Source organism: Hakea prostrata, chromosome 2, assembly GCF_041222555.1.
Source record: "Hakea prostrata isolate BN-2017 chromosome 2, UWA_Hpros_2, whole genome shotgun sequence".
NCBI classification, from domain to species: Eukaryota; Viridiplantae; Streptophyta; class Magnoliopsida; order Proteales; family Proteaceae; genus Hakea; species Hakea prostrata.
In genome coordinates, this window is record NC_142601.1 from 69,528,228 (window position 1) to 69,547,828 (window position 19,601).

At 37.2% G+C, this 19,601-nt stretch overlaps 2 protein-coding genes across 2 annotated transcripts; one reads left to right on the forward strand and one right to left on the reverse strand.

The window, feature by feature from the left end:
• The first annotated feature begins 2,970 nt into the window (after positions 1-2,970).
• Positions 2,971-15,910, forward strand: LOC149026119 (5'-3' exonuclease family protein). The gene is made up of 14 exons (XM_089146366.1): positions 2,971-3,294; positions 4,598-4,717; positions 7,247-7,370; positions 7,581-7,718; positions 7,842-8,051; positions 8,243-8,417; positions 8,540-8,613; positions 12,072-12,192; positions 13,107-13,303; positions 13,391-13,415; positions 13,503-13,882; positions 13,990-14,041; positions 14,818-15,037; positions 15,129-15,910. Exons 1-14 carry the CDS (start codon positions 3,134-3,136, stop codon positions 15,211-15,213), a joined length of 2,082 nt encoding a protein of 693 aa, XP_089002492.1. The 5' UTR covers positions 2,971-3,133; the 3' UTR covers positions 15,214-15,910.
• A 303-nt stretch (positions 15,911-16,213) lies between these two features.
• CYP718 (cytochrome P450, family 718) lies at positions 16,214-18,797 on the reverse strand. Its single transcript, XM_089143250.1, has 3 exons — positions 17,624-18,797; positions 17,136-17,323; positions 16,214-16,742 (listed from the first exon to the last, which is right to left on the reverse strand). The coding sequence occupies exons 1-3, from the start codon at positions 18,657-18,659 to the stop codon at positions 16,449-16,451; spliced, it is 1,518 nt and encodes a 505-aa protein (XP_088999376.1). The 5' UTR covers positions 18,660-18,797; the 3' UTR covers positions 16,214-16,448.
• Between the last annotated feature and the right edge of the window lie 804 nt (positions 18,798-19,601).

The following is a 19,601-nucleotide window of genomic DNA, read 5'->3' on the forward strand; positions in this document are numbered from 1 at the left end:
TTTGGACTTTATATTCATTAATATCAGGTTAATTTACTCTCCCCAAAAAGTTATCAGAATATTTTGGGTCCGGTTCAAGTTTTAAGTTTGGTTTTGAATCTTGTTGGTTTGGTGAGGTCGAATGTGGTTTCAATATTACAAAATCGTAGGTCTAAACATGATCCAATAAGCTCATCTTGGGTTAGTTTCGTTTTTACATTTATTTTTATTTTTTCATCAATTTCTTTCATAATTTGAGAGGAATATTCTTTGAATTGAAAGAATATAAACAATGATTTAACGCTTTTACAAATTTTATTAATGTATCAAATGAAAATTCAATTTTTTTATGTCTATATTTTTCAAACATAAGGGGTGTCAGGATCTTAAAGTCTCTATTTTTTTAGTGCCAATACAAATTGTTTTATTAATTAATATTAATATTATCATTTTTATATGAGACCTTGGTCATAGGCCTTGATTTGAAAAATCAGTTGTTAAGTGGCATGTGGAGATGCTATTAGAGAGGCATCTTCCCTTAGGAAAGTGACATTACCTTTTCGTCCACGTCTTTCCATACTCTAAATAAAAAATCCATAATCTAACACATTTTTAACAATTAATTTTATACTCATCTCTCTCTTTTTAAAATACCACCTAATTATAACTAAAATAACTTTTATTGGGTGCAACCTTAAAAGTTGGAAGTAACTGAAATGGGGGGAGGCACACTAGAAAACTGTGTTACACAAATTGAAGTGTCTAAATACCTAAAAAAAAAAAAAAACTACTACTGGTACAGTGGTACGTTTCAACTTCATTAAAGTTCATCATTACAACAATCTTACACGAGTTTGTGTAAATTCCTAAAAAAAAAAAAAAATTTAATTGACAATAATCAACAACTCACAATGGATAATCCAAGTTTTAATCCTCCTTGATTTTTTTTTTGGGTAGGATCTTAATGGTATATATAATAGTCCTCACTCACATCTTCTTTAAATTAATACAAGGCACGCTAGGGGTGGGCTGGGGGTTTGGGAGAAGGTCTCATCTCTTAACCTTGAGGGGTTGGCCATAACCTTGGTTCTGACAACAAAAAGAAAGAAATCCCATATTTCTTCATGGGGGTATGTCTGTCACTTCACACACATTTAAGTTATCCTAAATGTAAATGTGAGCAAGAAAGAAGGCGTCTTAAAAGCTTCGGACCGTATGAGACGCATTTTCGTCACACCTAACACAAGGTATCGCCCCATGTTTGTAGTTTGTACTAGACCAGATGGGTCACGCCCACCGTCCCACGTGAAAACCGTGATTTCCAGAAAGGGGGTTTCCTTCCAGGCTTCCGGCTCAAATCTGTATTTGTAAATTGTAATCCATCCAACCATTTTGTTATTCTCATAATAATATCTTCAGCGACAAAATTTCAAATTTTAAAATTGCACCGACCGTTGAGGTTTCAGTTTTCAACCATAAAAGGAAAAAGCAAAGAATGCGAGAGAATGGCAGATTATCTGGCATTCTAGATAAGTACAACCCCTGCCATGGCGCCGGTGGCAATGGATCATGTTTTCTTAAATCTTAAGTCTTTGGTCATACGTGTAAGAAACACCAACATATTCCAAAGCTTAATTAATTATACTTAATCGACATTTTGGATCACAAAGGTAATACTGTTTACCAAAAAACAGTAATACTTGTTGACTCAACCAATGAATTCTATCTTTTTTGAAGCAAAAGGGTTTTGTTTATGACGGTTGAATGGGTCAACATTATCAAAATCCAGAATCTGATAGATTTCCAGGTTGTATGTATATCCATTTTCTTCTCTCATCTCTTACATTATGGTTTCTGGCTACGGGACAACCTTACACTGTGCCCACCACAATTCTTTTTCTCTCTTCTCCTCGCAATTATGTTTTTTGGAGGAGTGAAGGGCACTCCTCCAGTCCTGCATGTCTCCTGACTGGGCCTACCGAGTTTGAATCCGTCCATATTAATATATGTTACTAATAAAATTACATTTGTACCCTTAGGCTAGTAGCGAGATCCGATTCCAATGCCGATCCGTCTTTTAGGTCTGGTAATTTTTTTTCTGGGCGAGGACATAATTGGAGAAATTGGCTCTCAAAGTCACTGAAAGGGCAATGATAAGAGCAACTCTTTCTCTGTTCCATTATTTGTGCGTCTATTTTTCATGGCCAGGAAATCGGCATCCACTTACAATGGAGTGATTGGGATCGTTTTGAGTTCTAGTTGGTGGCCCACACTTGGTCTGTCTCAACAATCAATAACGACATACCTAGCATGTAAATATGTAATCTTTATGGTTCAAATCTTCCTGAGAAGCCACCTCATCACCTGGACCTTTACCCTTGATTAACATGTGTTTGCTAATTATAGCCGTGTACAAGTAACATCACAACGTTTTAATTATGCTGGAAAGCTATTTGGTTGATTGTGAATTTGTGATAGATGTTTGTTACTATTTCACAGTTAGGGAAATGGAATAAATTCAAATTTTTTTTTTTTTCTTTGTGTATCTTTTTCGAATCTCACCCACTCGTAGCCTTGTGGCCCTTGTAGTTGTAGGTGAGAAGAAAGTTTCATCCGACACCAGACACGTCGTGTGCCCCAGTTGAGCCCTGCTTTGTTCGATTGCATGTCAGACGAAAAGAGAAAACCAAAACTGAAATTGGTTTTCAAACGAAAAATCGCAATCATTAAGTGGTGTGATTCGTCACGTTCGGGTATAAATAGAAAGAGAATAATCAACATGGGCTCTAAATGAGGCCCATAATATCGGATCTGGTTAATCGATTTTGGTTGGACCATTAAATTAAATGGGCCTCTTTTCCCCCCTCCCGTGGGCTGGGTTGGAATTTCAAATTACATTCGTTCTCTTCTTCCCATTGGGTTTTCGGGGGTCAACATTCCCGCCAATTTCATAATTTTCATCTCTTGTGTTTTCTCCTTCTTCTTGTGTTTTCCACTTTACCTTGTTTAATGGTGGATCTTGTAGCGTCTTACCGCTAAAAGTTCCCGCAATTTCGGCAAAACTCTCCCTGGTAGTCTGATCATTGCAACCTTAGGGTTTGATTAAGGTTACCCGCCGGAGTTCGAGTCGAAAGAAGAAGGATTGTGAGAGAGAATGGGAATTCATGGTCTTTTGCCGCTGCTGAAGTCAATCATGGTTCCAATCCATATAAAGGACCTCAAAGGCGGATATGTCGCGGTCGATACCTATTCCTGGCTCCACAAGGGAGCATTGTCTTGCAGCAAGGAGCTCTGCAAGGGCGAGCCGACTTCGAGGTAAAACCTAGAAAACACACTGGGCTCGGCATTCTCCCTTACTCGTTCGTTTATTGGTTGCATTATGTTCTTTACTGCGAGGAAATTACTGAGGGTTTCAACCGTAGCTCCTCCCCTCCCCAAACCTCCTCCCCCTTTTCTAAAGATGTTGGATAGAATGAATTTTCCTACATTTCCTATTGAGTTCTTATTAAACCCTTCGAACCCATTTGCTGCTTTGGGATTTAATGCACATGGGCATGGGTTGTCTTGATTAAAGAATGCAGCATTGAGCTCTGTGGTTTCTTTAGTTGTTGTAGCGTGGACACTCTAGGTGATCAAATTAACTGTTCGTCAAATTACGGGAGTTGTATAGATATTAATAAGTAGAGTTTAAAAATGTGTAAAAAATCAAAATGAGGGCTGTGCGTCCTATCAGCTGGTATCAAGAACTACCTTTTGCCTACATGTATTGCTTTCCCCAAAACTGAACAAACCAGTGGGTGGAAGGCCACCAGAAAAAAGGAGAAAATAAATTATTCGGTTTCAATAGACATCAAAATGAAATGAATTGCAAATTAGAAAAAGTAAAAATCTCATCAAAATGAGCATAATTATATGATTGAAACATCAAACTTTTTGGTAACTAATTAATGTCTTTTTTTTTTTTGGGGGGGGGGGGGTTGTAAGTGAATACCAAATTTTGATTTGAGATGAATCTCTGAATTGGTGAGATTATGGTCAAATTTCTTGAATGGTTCAATTTTCTTCAAAAATTACACAAACCCGTGAGGATTAAACCTATCCAAACTTAAAAATTTTTCCTAAAGATTCTGAAGAGGTATTTAGTTGATACTTCATGAAAGCGATATGTGCCTGAATCTTCTTACCTTGGTTCAATTCCTATACAAGATTGTATTAGGGAAATGATACCAAATTCTATGCTAATTCGAGCAATCTGGGGTCTAAAGCATGTTTAATCATGCTTAAATAGGATTTCCTGAATTTTCGGGGCAAAGTCCCAAAATTTGAGTATCTTAATGGCTATTTTGTTCTTTAATCCAAAATGGTTCAAATTTAGATTTCAGTTTTGGCCGTGATCAGAGGCCACTGAATTCAATGCTTAGAAGCTTGCATAAGGTTGCTCCATCTATACTTAAATAAACCTTTATGACATTTTTGGGATTGGAAAGAAAAGTGTTGGCATTTAGTGAATGGTGAAGAAGGGGAATGAAACTTCTTATCAACACAGATGATTCTGTTAAGTTGATATGATTAGAGATTTGCATTGCTAAACTTGTGACTTTTTTTCTTGAACTTGTAGGCATATTAACTATTGCATGCACAGAGTAAATCTGCTGCGTCATTATGGTGTTAAACCTATTCTTGTCTTTGATGGAGGATTTCTTCCAATGAAGAGTGAACAAGAAAACAAGCGAGCAAGGTATGCCAAACATCATAGAAAGTTTAGTTGTAAATAACACGGTTCCATTTGCAATTCTCATTCGTACTTCACTATGGTCCATCCTTGAAAGTATTATTTATCTTCAACACTTTCTTTTTATCTTACAGGTTTCACTCTCTCTCTTTTTTGGGTGGTGGGTGTGGGTGGGGGTGGGGGAAGGTTTACAGGTCTTATTCTTATTCAAGTATGTTGCAGTAATTCCATCTGCAGATTTTTGCAAGATCAATTTGCATTGGTTTCTTTTAGAGTTATCATCTCTACAAATTGGAATTCAATCCCTTGTGGTCTTATATACATTAATTGAGTAGGATTGTTGTAAAGAGGTTGACTAGAGAGCAAGGGCAATACACTGGGATTATGATAACTAACAGTTACATGAATAACAGATTAATCAGTAACTCCCAAATAGATTAATATCAGCAACCTGGCTTAGGGTTATTAGATCTGGCTGCAACTCTGTCATAAGGCCTTCTAGATGTACGGATGGGTTGCCAAAATAGATTTAAATCCAGCAATGGAAGGATTAAAGATATCAAGGAATTATTAAAATAGAAAGTGGGTAAAATTAGAACTTTAAAGGTTTGAAACAACAGAAAACAGCAAATAATGTGAAGAGATATTTAGTCTAAACAAAGTAAAAAGTGGTGAATGAATTAGTATTCAATGCAACGAAACAGTGAGTTGGTGTAAAATAAATCGTGTTGAAATGCAACAAAACAGTGAGTGAGTGTAAAATAGAAACTAGCAGGACAGAATTAGAAACCAAGCCAATAGGGTTCTACGGCACCAATTAGTAGGATGAATGAGACTGCCTATGGTATCTACTATGGCCCAATTATCCACCTGAAATTAGTGGGAGATTGGTTTTAAAAAAGCAAATTAGAGAAGAAGCATTATGCTCAAGAGTGAAAACAGTTTCTGACCCTTAATGGATAAGAAAAAGAAGAAAAATATGAGCATTTAATTCCCATGTAGCATGACTTGCATTTAACCAGTCCAACTTGCTATTCCATTAAGGGCTTCACCCTTCACTGTGTTTCACAACAATAGAGTTCTGTATCTCACAGGATCAGCAAGCGTAAGCTTTACAGTTGTTCAAATCTGTTGGGGGTAGTCTCATCACGATTCTTTATTTGAAACTTCAATGAAATAAGCAAATAGGACTCCTATGATGGAAGGGAGAATCCCTTACAACTCAGGTCTTCCTCAAAGTAGAAATCACTCTAGAATTTTAACAAGATAGAAGTTATAGGAACTGAAATGTAAAATATTTGTCTAGCCTTATAGAAACATTACTAGAATAATGAGTACAACTTATTAAATTAAAACTAATACTAATCCCGTATATGCTTTAAATCCCTAATGTCTGGGCTTATCGAATAGGTCCCCATTGTAACAGAAGACCCAAAAATTCGAAGTCTGATGGTCCCGAGTTGACACTGAGAGTTTGGGGGGTGGGTTGGTTCAGTGTTTGTTCAATACTTAAACTCTTTGACCTGATCTGTGTTGCTACACAAAGATGATGAAACCCTTCTAGTCAAGTTGGCTAGTGCTGGCCACTTTTACTAGTCACACAGTTGTATGCACACCAACCTGGAAAGCACGCTGTGGCTACATATGCCACCTCTATATTTTTATATCTTGAGCTACCACAATGTCAAATTATATATTGGTTCAAAACTCTCATAATTTGAGCAGAAATAGGACTTTTGGTGCCAAGTGTGACAATGCCATTTAAAATCGTAGATTCCTCATCTCAACTCTGATTGACTTGATTCTTGAGGCATTGTAAAGATGACTCATAGAGCTAGAGCATTTTTATTTTGAACTTAAACAGAGTCTCCACTAAAGATAACTCAAAACTCTGATATGAGGTCCTGGTCAGTTCTCAGTGCCAAAATGATGGTGCAGCCCATCCACGGACTCGCAACGAAATGCTGTTCACACCTTGTCTCCATTCCAAGCCCCTCAAGCACCACTAAACACACATCATCACTTTGAGTTGGCCCAACTATGACCATTTTGATTGGAGGTTGTCAATGTTGACAACTTGCCAAACCACAGTTTCACTTGATTTGAATACTTTTTGACCCCCATGCACAATGCAGCCAGCAAAGCTCATGACCCTTTTGACTCATTGGACACTGAAATTAGACAGATTGGTTCATTCTTGTTCCAGTCTCCTGGCCTGGTTTGCTGCTGGCCTGCTGGCCTTCTTGTTCTTCTGAATTTCATCATTGACAGTCCATGTCATCTATACTAGCCTGCGCTTCCTTTGAAGTCCATGAAATTCTAAGAAAATTGGCTTCACCTTACTGCTTAACTATATGGAAAAGAAACCATAACCAGGTATTTGTACTTTGTACTCTAGGAGTTTATCCTTTCTGAACTTCTGTTGCTTAATGTCCTAATTGAATTTGAATTTGTACTCGTGTTTAGACATAGAAAGATGATAACTGATTTACATGGATGGAATATTTAACAAATCCACCCTGTGTACAAGTCCAGAGCAAGAAAGGAAGCTCTCGAGCGAGCTATTGAGCATGAGTCAACAGGCAATTCAGCTGCTGCTTATGAATACTACCAGAAGGCTGTTGATATTTCACCTTCTATTGCACATGAACTAATCCAGGTAAGACAATTCTCCCCAACCCCCAAGTCTTTACTATAGTGAAAAGCTATCTCTTTAACTAGATGTCCTTTGAGGTAGAGAGTTATATTGAAAAGTTGTAGTTATGCATCAAGAGGAAGTTTTGTATTGCCTCAGTCATAGGGATGTTTTGTCCAGTAGTGTCCCAAAGGGGTATATTACTCATCTTTATGGGTTGATTGCATGTTGAAGGTTTTAAAGAAGGAGAATGTTGATTATATTGTGGCTCCTTATGAGGCTGATGCACAAATGACCTTCTTGGCTCTTTGCAAGCGTGTTGATGCAGTGATTACTGAAGACTCAGACATGATACCTTTTGGGTGCCCTAGAGTAAGTTATTTTTAGTTGACTTTTGAAGTCAAATATGTTGCATTGTGTTGGATAATGGAAATGACATCCGATTCCTGGGTATTTGATATTCTTTTGACCTGGGATCTCTTGTTACTCAAGCAGATTTTATTCAAAATGGACAAATTCGGGCAAGGAGTTGAGTTTCAGTATTCCATGCTGGGAAATAATAAGGAGTTGAACTTTTCTGGATTCAATAGGCAGATGGTTCTTGAAATGTGCATATTAAGTGGTTGTGATTACCTACAATCTTTGCCAGGAATGGGACTGAAAAAGGCACATGCTCTTATTCGGAAGTTCAAAAGCTATGAAAAGGTGAGGATGATAACTCGTAATTGTGAGGGTGATCTACTGCTGACGAACCTGCTGATTTAGTTACTAAATGGAGTTGGCGATGTGTATGATTTTCCTGTGCCAAATCGACTATAGAATATTATCTTTCTCTAACATGTGCTTAGTGCTAAGCAGCTAATATAAGTAATCATTAGATGGCTTCTTCTTTGCAGGTAATTAAGCACTTGCGGTATAATACAGCTTCAGTTCCCCCTCTTTATGAAGACTTCTTCAAGAAAGCAATATTAACATTTCAGCACCAGCGGGTTTATGATCCTAGTATTCAGGATATGGTGCACCTATCAGAGATTCCCTACAATCTAGGCGATGATTTGAACTTTTTAGGTCCATATCCTTCATGCAAAGTGCATTTTATTTATTTTTTATTTTTGGTTATGTACATCATGACTACCATGTTTTTGATTGTACTACATCCAGAACCTCTTAGTCAATAACCTTAACTGATTACACATTAATGCCACAAGACATGGTTAAAAGAATTGCGGAAGGTGAAGTTGATCCATTGAATAAAATTCCATTCAAGGTAATTAGTTTGATTTATTTCGTATCTCTATCTCATGTTTGTGCCTGCTGTAGTTTGCTGTAGTTTAGATGTGTGTCATTTCTCCAGTATCATATGAAATTAGATAATAATTCTTGTGAATGCACTTTGAAGCTGTAAGACTGCTTCTCAGTTGTAGGGCGTCAGATATGTTGGGCATAATTTTGATTTCCATTCAACTGTCCCCTCAAGTCAACATCTAAAATTGTGTCATTTGGAAAAGTTGTTAAGTTGAAAAATTGGAATGTCTGAGTTGGGGCATCATCATTGCTTAATATATGATTACGTGTCTTCATGATCTTCTAGTTACTGTCGCTAGCTTTTAAAATGTCAGTGAGGCTTTCAAGGTGCATGGCTTTTATATAAGCATGATAGACATGCCATTTTGATTGCCTTAAATTTTTTTCCTTCCAAATTTAGTTGGATTTATGACATTGTATTGGAATCTTTGTTATGAGTTGTTTCCATGTTCTTGATCAATCTACATGTATCATGTCTCACACGTGCACCATTTGTTGTGGCTATCAGTTTCTTATTTTAGGGGTCTTTGCTAGTGCCGAATTTTTACCATCATAAATCTTGCCAATTTTTTCGTTTTGCACTTTAGTTTTTCCAATTCACATCAGATCCACAAAGGGAGGGATTAGTTTAATTCGGTGAATAAATTTGCAGTTGAGATGAGAAACATTTGCTTCATTTGGACTTCATTATGTGGTTGTATATCTTGACCTGCACAGAAACTTTTAGGCTTTTTTCCTCAGCCATGTCTCCTTTTTTATGCCAGGCCCTCTAAATGTTTCTGAGAAAATCCATCAATGATAGCAGGGGGAAAGGCACATAGAATGGTTTCTTGTTCCCAATTAAGCTGTTTTCGTTTGGTTTAACTTACTCTTCTAATATTAGAGTTTGCTATCAACGTGTAGAAACTGATGACTTTGGATGTCAACAGGATCAAATTGTTGTCCTTATCCAGAATTCACATTTTGTATATGTTCCCTTATCACCAACAACTTAGTAAGCCTATGCAGTATTTTGAACTAGTGCTTTCCTACTAAAGTTTGATAAGTTTTTATAAAGCATAAATCTATTTTCCACACTTTTTTGGTAAAAGTCAAATCGAGGATTTATTACTTTGAAAAAAAGACAGGATGATAACTCTGCTTCAATCATTAGAAGGAGAAGAACAGGAGGAATTGATGGACATGGACTGATGAAGCTATGCATGTAAATAATTTCTTTTGACATAAGTATATGTTAGGAGCCTAGGCAAGCCAAGAGGAGGGGTGAATTGGTGTGGTTGAATATGAATAACTAAAACACTCAGCTGTCTAAAACAAAAGATGAAAGAGAGAAGAAGGCCGGGGGGGGGGGGGAGGAGAGGCTAGGACAGACAATAAGATTTAGAGTGGCCCAGTAACCTTGTCTACATCCACTGGCAATTGATAGATTTCCACCATGTGATTGATTTCCACATGGCATTGTTCAAGCCTTCTCTCAACTGCTTTCCTGGAATCAGAATAAACCTAAGTGTTTGGCTCCCAGGCAACCCTTGGGAATTTTTGGGATAACTAATAACTCAAGTTTAAGGTCTTAGGCTCACAATTAAACCGTACAACAATGGAGGTTCCTCGATCTCCCGGTGGCAACTTCACTTTGATAGACTTGAGTGCTTACACTCAAATACAACAATGGTTCCAAAAGCTGGATTTACAAATGGAATCACAAAAAGGCCTCAAGGCAAAGTATGCAAGATGAAAAACTCAACATAAAAGACTGAAATAAGCTCACTAAGACAAGACTAAAAACTGGAAATGTGTGCCGAAGTCTTGGGTAAAACTCCCCTAAACCTCCCCTATATATTGAAGATAACACTCAGAAATGTGCAGAAGTGTCTACAACGGCTGCTTTTAGGTGGAACTGAACAACCAGTAAGAACTAGATGTTGTCAAAAGCCACTTGGTCTATTCCAACACTGCCTGATGAATTTGACTTAGCTTATTGACCTTCTTTTCTGCTCATAAGAAATTAGACTTAGAGAGTTAAGATGTCCAATTTCAACTTTACAACCACTTAAACTGCCCTTCAATTCATGGGATGTGCAGGAACGTGGTGTAGGAGAGGACTATTGTTGGTTAGCCCTGACTGGTTTGGAACCACTCAAATGGTTGATTGATAGGACTTCTTAGGCCTGCAATTTATGGCATATGACATTCCATTGGTAATAGATCAGTATACCTAATCAAATGTAAAGTCGAAATCCTTCCCACAGTCATAGGCAAATTTAACAAACAAGTTAACCCATAATGTCGTTTGGGTACTTAAAAGGCTATGTCCTATGGGTTAAGAGCTATGAGAATCACAAAAAATTTAGGTCTACAAAAGGATTAAAAGGTTAACTCTCTTTCCTTTATGTTCAATGCTGGAGATGAATATTCTAGCCACCTAAACCTGAGGCTTTTTCCACTTTGTCTTATTGAAGTGAAGCATGATCTTCAAGTGGGCTGTTCTCCTTCATGCCAACTAATTCCAAGCATGAATTTGATCTTTTCGTATGCAGATCTTGTATGCTGACAGCATCCGCTTGCTTGGGCTTATCCTTTCATGCAAATTATCGATGCTTGAGAGGATACCAATTTAACTTTCATACTTTGGATTTTTCTACTGCAGACATAAGCTAATGTTCAACCAAAACTTGTTATAATACAGTGTGCCAACAACATTAAGTTTCATGTTCTATTGAAGATTAGAGTTCTTTTAATTGTGCAATAAGGATGAATTGATCTTCCAATATACTTAAAAAAAAAAAATACTGAGGAGCTGTATACCCATATGATCATCTTTGAAAGTTTGCTGCAGACCTTATCCTGTTGGGTTTCCATAAGAACTTACATTTATTGAGTCAAGGAATGTACAATGTAATAGTGATATACGTAGAAATTAGAATGTAATATATAAGAAGATGATTAAGAGGACTCTAGGAACAAAGAAAGAGAATAACTAATTGCAAGAAAATAAAAAAACTCATCAATCTTTTAATATTCTTTTCAAAGTTTGTACCCACAACTGCAGCCGTTTCTATGCTTATACAGAAATGTTGTCTGTTCTCATTCATCATTTTTTCCTTTCCATTGTGATTTCTGTAATATGTATTGGTTGCATTGTGCTTATGTGGATATGCACAAATTGTGCTGAAGAGTATCATCATCTTTTTTTTTTTTTTTTTTTGGATGAATGAATAATATCATTAACCAAATCCCTGGAAGGGAAGAGTATAATCATTATTATGGCTTCTTCTTTCTTTACACACTTAGTTGGAAGAATTATGATGATCTAGTGAGTTCAAATAGGTGCATCTGTTGATTAAACTCTGACTCCCTTATACACTCATTTGGATTCTCCCTGATCTCTCATTTGGTTCTTCCATCCTTGTGTGCTAACAGGAAAATGCTTGTGGAGGGCTTCTGCTTGATAAAACTTATCTACTCAAAAATTTTAGATCTGATTGTGAAAAGAGAAAGCTAGACCTACCTGCACAGAAGAATGTCCTTACCAATTACTTCTGTATCCATTCGAATTTCTTCTTACTTATATATTCCTTAGCAATCAAAGTCTTAGTTTGGATGCATGATATGATAATGTCATAATTGTGAAGATTAGAGAAAGCTTCTTAAGTTTTTAATTATGTTGGATCTTGATGGAAGAGGCAGAATAAAGTCAGATTCTGGTTTTAGTTATGTCTTTGAGAGGAAATAGGACAGGACAAGATGGATTTTCCTCTGTTCAGATGAGAAAAAGGAGGTTTTGGCATCCTGCCATTGCTAAGCTAATTTTTTTAAGGTAGATTATCTGGGTAATGTTTTGTTGGGTGATGGTAGTTAAACCAGGGTTCATATAAGAGGTGAAACAAAGGTTTTCCATATTTACATGTGGTGAAACCTGGTATTTTTATGAAGCTTTGATTAAGCTTCAGGATTAGTTAATGGTACAAAGGTACATTTTCTGGAAAGAAGAAAAGGTTTGGGTATTAAGGTTTGGAAAATGGAGGAATAAGTGTAATCTGCACATTGTGAAAGAAAAGAAACAACAAGAATAGGGATCCCCCACCTATATCATTAAAACAGAAGCAAAATTTAGAGCAATCAGAAAGCCAATGACCACCTGCTGGAAGAAAAACAGTTCCTGTCAAGTCCCAGTATTTTTTTGGAGCCAATTTTTTACCAAATAAAGCTCAGCATTGTATCTGGGATAATCTTTAGGCTTGTCTTCAAAGACCCTAACATTTCTCTCCTTTCATGACCCCAAAGCACTGCTTATGGACCAGGTTCCACATAGTGTTTGCTGACATGTTTTTGCAGGACACCAACAGTATTGTCCTTGATTTTTCATAAACTTTTACATGTCACTGATGATCTTACATGGTGGGATTGTTTGTTGTTTTATTGGGTGGACAAACTACAATTCCTTAACATTTGAAGGCTCTGCATCTCTTGAAGCAAAAAGAAAATTTAAGGCTCCGCGTATCATGCCTAAGCATTTAGATTCAATGGAAGAATCTTCTCCTAGCTCCGCAGAGTATGCTTCTGACAGTCCTCTTGCTTTAACATTAAGCTGCTCCTCTGAATCCAATTGCGATTCAGAAAACTCATGTCGTGCCTCTCCTTCAGAAGATTTTGTGAGTGTTGCACATGAATATTTGATGAGTATTTTCAATCTAGTAGTTCACTGGTTTCTGATGAGTTATATTACTTTTTCCAATCAGGTGGAAGACGGTTTTCCCATTAATGGTAACCATTTTGCATCTCCTGGCCGTTGCTCTATTTAAAAGGTCTAGTTATGTAGTATTCTTACTAGCATTCTCTTTATCTGCCCAGTTGGATTAAACAATGAGAAAATTGTGGTGGGCAATAGGAGAACTTCAGCTTCAGGTCTTACTACGTCTTTGCAACAATCCAGACTTTCTATGTGTAAGCCTTGTGCAGCTCAGAAGGAACAATATTGTAAGTCTGCTCCTGCAGTCGAAGGGAAAACTAGACTGGTTGGCAATAAAGTCATTGTGAGGAGTTCTTATTTTCAGCACAAAATAATGAATGAGAATGAGATTGCTGATAAAGATGTGAAGTTCTTTGTTTGCAACACGGACGATGGTGTTTGCCATGACAATAGGTCGTGTGGTAATGTTTCATCAGAAAATCATTGCCTTGAAGATGCCATTAGCAAAAGGAAATCTGTTCCTGTTGATAGTGCTGAAACTGTAGGTGCTTGTTGTTTGTGGTTCGCTGTCTTCAGTAATTTTACTACTTATGCAATAATTCATTTCTTTTATTTATTTGTTTGCCTTCTTCTTTTTGTTCTCTCCAGGAATCCGTTCAAGTACACCATCCCCAGCATCATGCATCATTTCCCAGGAACAGTATGTACAAATTCAAATATTGCTATTATTTTCGTTTGGATTATCTATATGAAACCATAAGATGTTTTGTCTACTTGTGCGAAGTTTCCACTAAACCACTTGCACTAAATGGTTCCCATATATGTAACATATTTGTCATGATTGACTTGCATCAATGCGTGGACATTTTGTTTATTTCTTCTGATCATCATAGCATCTACTATGCTTCGTTGTTTTTGTCTTTGTTTGATTTAAATTGTCAACCAATTTTGGTAACAGTGGTTTACAGTTTGCATTCTTATATAGTGCTGGACTTATTCGGTTGTAACTATTAAAATCAAGTAAATGACATTCTTGAACTCAAAAGAATGATGGTTCACCTTGAACCTGAACTTTTTTCAATAAAATGAGAGAGCCAAATAAGAAATCACTTGAGTGCAGAATACACCATTAATTCTGTGTATAGAACATATGGGGTGTTAGAATCTGTCAAAGTAATTGGCTGCATTTGTTGAAACAGTAATCATGCTGTTTTTGTTACATATTCGTGTTGTTTTATTCCTGTCATTTATTGTTAAAGGAAGCATAAAAACAAAAATTTCTTCTCACTACTTTGTTCATATATGCAAGCACATGCAGCTATGAGATTGTGTTTTATAATTCCAATTTGATACAAATATTATTTACATAAAGAAGTCCTTGAATACATAGAGGGATCAAAGTCATCAAACAATGTTATGTGTAACGAGAATGTGTGCCATGAAAGAAATTGCAGTTGATATACTTATTGCCTGCAGGTGATCCCACTACCGGCATTGCCAATAAATTTATGAGGGTGAACAATGAAAGGAAACTTGGATGTAACATTTCTCATTTAAGTGATTATTCTGATATAGCAGAAAAATCAATGGAAAAGTTTGTTTCAGTCATATCATCGTTCACTTGCACATCATCTGGTTCTCGGGCCAGTGGCCTCCGCGCCCCTTTGAGAGATGTGCAGAACACATGTTCACCAAGGTAAATCTTTCTACCAAAATGACATGGTCTTTTTGTCTTAATTTTTACATACAGATAATATTTTGCATGACATGGTCTCTGTTCCTTGAAGGTCAACCACTGCAACCAAGGATTTAAGCAAATTTTCATATGTTCCCAAAATTAAGCAGACTGCCTCAGCATCTCACATAAATTGAATTTCATTCGCATTGTTCTCTTTTCGTTCACTGTCAGCCATTGTACCCAAAGATTCAAGCGGATAGTCATATGCTCACAAAATCATAAGTCCAACTCAGCATCTACAGAAACTGAGTTCCATTTGTATTTAAACCATCAGTTCCTGATATTTCCCGGGCGTACCTTGTTTGCCTCGTTATCATTATTCCTATTTCTGTTTTCCTTTGGATGGCCAAGATGAAAGATTCCATATTGGATAGATCAGACAAAAAAATTTCTGCCTATGATATTTTAATGTTGTATCACTGACATGGTGGAGTCCAAGATGTAAGCATATGTTCCTTCTTACTTTCTGTGTGTTTCTATTTGTTTGGGAAATACGTTGGATGTTGTCTTCTAACCATTGTAAATGATTGGCATTTTGCATTTTAACAAAGTGGCTCTATTTTTCTTCTAGATTTGCAAACCATTTATTGGGGTACCATCCATGAGCTTTATAAATGTATTTTGGAGAAGTTCTCTTGGGCTGTCTCATCATTGAAGTACCATTCAAAAACTTCCTGAAAAGCATCTGGATTTTACTGAAGTTCCAGTTATGGTCATACTCAAAATCTCATGGATGCTCAGTGAAAGTCACTCAAAGATGCTCTTTTGACAATCTAATGTTATTTTTCCTCTTTTATATCTTCTGTATGCATACATCAGACAATAGAGTATGGATTTCCTGCTTAATTTATGATCACACACACTATGCTGCGAATGGTTTTCAAGTATCCCACGTTAGTTGATCTCTAAAAAACCTGGTTGAAATTTTGATTGGTACAAAATGGTGAGGAAATGGAAGAGGTTCCACGGTGATATGCTCATCTGGTTGTATTAGCGCCCGATCATATGAGTAATCCATGGTATACAAGAAGAGTGCATTGGCTGGTCCTTTGGTGGGTGTGGGATTGGACCCAAACCTAATTTATGGGCTAATAGGGACCAGACATTAGTTTAGCCCCAATTTAAGGGACTGAAACCTAAAATTCTCTTTATTAAAACTGCTTGAGCTTCGACTCTGGATTATACACATACCCAGAATCTTTTAGTTTGTTGAATTCATGTAATTTAGAAGGCTCTGGTGTTAATATCCTTTTTTATTTCATAACAATAGTACTTCTGTGTACATCAGACATTACAAGATTACTGGTTATAAAATTACTGCTACCGAATTTACAATGTATATGGCCTATAAGCATTATACATTTGATATCTAAAACTTAGGTGAAATTCTGATTGGCATCCCATGGCGAGGAAAAGGAAGGGGGTCCATGGTAATAGTCTCGTCTGGATGAATTGGCGACCAATCATAACGAGTTACCAAGAAATGCAAGAAGATGAGTATATTTAACTTTGCCAATTGGTATCCTGCACATATCCTGGGTCCCCCTCCGAATGGAATGTAAGCATATGGTGGAATGGGCTCTTCAAACCTGCTTGGATTGAAACTGAGAGGATCTGGGAAGCAATCTTCATCATAATGGGTACCATAAGCTGTCCACAGCACCTGTAAAATCCACAACAGAAATAAGTGAATAATATCATCTGCTTATCCAGTTCATTTCAAGGTTTAGACTTGGAAGGGAAAGAAAGGAAAGATCGTTGGACTATTTTTTCTTTTCAAGAAAAGTGAAATCTTAGTAACTTTGGATTTGTATAATTTCAAATATATTTGAATCATGCGTGCAATGGATATCTAAGAACTAAAATTATGCAAAAGGTTCCTTGTTAAGACAACATCTATTACTGCTTGGGTAGCACCTGCAGTGAAGGGTCAAGATCGAGATCTCAACTGAGATTTCGATCTCGACCATTTGCAGCACAGTGTTGTGCAAAGTTGAGCTCCTGAATATAGACATGCCCAAGTATTTGATGAAGAGAATGAAGTTTGTAGCAGTACCTTCCATCCTTTGGGGATGGTAAATCCTTCATACTGAATGTCGACAATTGCTTTCCTGAAAGATCCGAAGATGGGTGGAAACATTCGCAAGCTTTCACGAGCAACTTGCCATGTATATTTCATCTTCTTTATGTCCTCTAGTGTTAAGGTTTCTCCTGGACTTTTACTTGCCATTATTTCTTCATGTTCTGCAGAAATAGAGAAATCCAATTGGAAACCATTAGTATTTTTCTATAAAATTGAAATACACAAAAAATGAAGGACAGAAAGAAACGGATTGCTTTGCAGTATGATGAGAGTATGTATCTATGTGTAATGATAGACGGAGACACTTCTTCTCATCAATGGAACCACTGAATTGTACTGGTAATAATTCAGTCTCTCACACATGATTATGCTGATGACTTCTACTAACAAGACTATCCTCTATAAAACTCAATAACAATATGAAAGAAAGAGATGAGCATGATATTGAGATAGATACATACCTTGGAGAAGGAGAGCATAGCAGTTAGGATGGAGAGCCAACATCCTACATGTCATTGCAATTGCAAAAGAAGTTGTATCATGAGAGGCAAACACCAGCAACACCATGTTGTCGATGACCTCAACCTCGCTTATCTCTCCTTGTATCAACCCCTTAACCAATCGAGTTAGTAGGGAACCTTCCTCCTTTCCTTCCAATCCTCTTTCCATCTCTTCCCTCCTTTTTCTAACTACATTGAGCAACTTGTCTACAATCTCCAACCTTACTCTCTTTGCTTTCCAAAATGGGGTCCCTGGAAACTCCACAAGTGGTTTAAAAACCCCTTCCAACACTTTCTCAAACATGTTCAACATCTCAGGCTCTGCTTCAATTCCAAGCAAGCACTCCATCACTGTTGAGAATGTCAGCATCTTTGCTGAGGGAAAAAGCTTTATTGTGTCGCGTCCTTGCCAATACTTTTTGAGGTGTTCCTCCACTGTGTTGCATATCTTGGGGACTAGATGCTCAAGCCCAGAAGGGCTGAGGACCTCAGTGATAACACCACGGATACAACGATGTTTCTCACCTATCCTCTCCATGATAGATTCTTTACCCATGAGCTGTACTGATGTAGATGGCCATGCACTCACCACTAGCTTGAATTCATTGGACAGGAAGAACTTGTTAGCTGCAACACCGCTCACCACCACCGTCGGGGATCCCATTAGCATAGTGGTGAAGACATTGCCATGTTTTGCAATCCGAGGTTGAAAGAAATCCTCAAACAACCTATTCTTAAGCTGTGCTTTGTAGAATGCAGGTGTCTCACCTATCCAAGGCAGACCCATATATCCTGGGGGTAATCTCCTGTTGTTTTTGTTGTCATCATTGAGTTTCTTGTGTAAGAGGAATATGATAGAGATGACTATAATTGAAACACAGACTACAAAACCAAAGGAAAACTCCATCCCTACAGGAATGAAGTAAGGAATGGTTAGAGGTGATGGGCGTTGCAGTTGAGTTTCTTTGTGCTTACTTATATACAGGAAATTAAACATGATTGTCAATCAAGACAGGATTCTAATAACACTAATGAATTGATCTCCACGATTGAATCGTCTGAGCATGTTGACTTTTGATGCAGGGAATTAAGAAGGTCACATGGAATCTCCTTCAAAGGACGATAAACATGTCACGTTCAGTATGTAGCTTAGTGGAGGAATTCAATTTTTTAAACTTCAAATCTTCTATTTAAAAAAGTTGTAACGTAGATAAAACATTTCTGAGCCTCAGGGTGTATTTTAATGTTCCCATCTATTGCGGGTCAAATGAAAACTTCCTTCCTAATAATGTAAATCTCTTTAAAACGATTAAACTGAGACACACAGGCCTATGTTTAATTGTGATCATATTGGCCCCTTGTTTGGTACCATAAATCTCATCCATAATTCACATTAAAAACCAACCAAAAACACGCAAAGAGCGACAGGCCTTCTTGCTGTCAATTGATATGAGAAGCTATACCCAAAGAAGCAAGTTGTGCAAGTAGCTGGGTATATGGATAAAGTGTCCAAGCTAGCTATATAGACTGGTTCAAGATAGCTGGCCTCAAATTCTGAATGTAAGGGTCTTGAATATTTAGCCTCCAACCAACAAAATAATTAAGCATCGATCCAAACAAACGATAGAGCATTACTTTCTGGATGATCAATTCATCTCATCCTCATATCTCTTCCTTAACAAGGCAGGATAGGATATGGTTATCCTTTACCCAGGCTTGCTGCAGGGTTTGATTTTCTGGAACCCCATTGTGGTGGCTGAAGTCTTATCACAGTTTATTCTAATAATTACTGTTGATCCTTACCCAGTATCAATGATCACACATACATCTAATGATTACTGTTGATCCTTACCCAGTATCAATGATCACACATAAATCTTTGTGGTCCATCTTCTATGTGTGCACGGGTCTTCCCTGTAATTTTCTTTGCCCATCATTG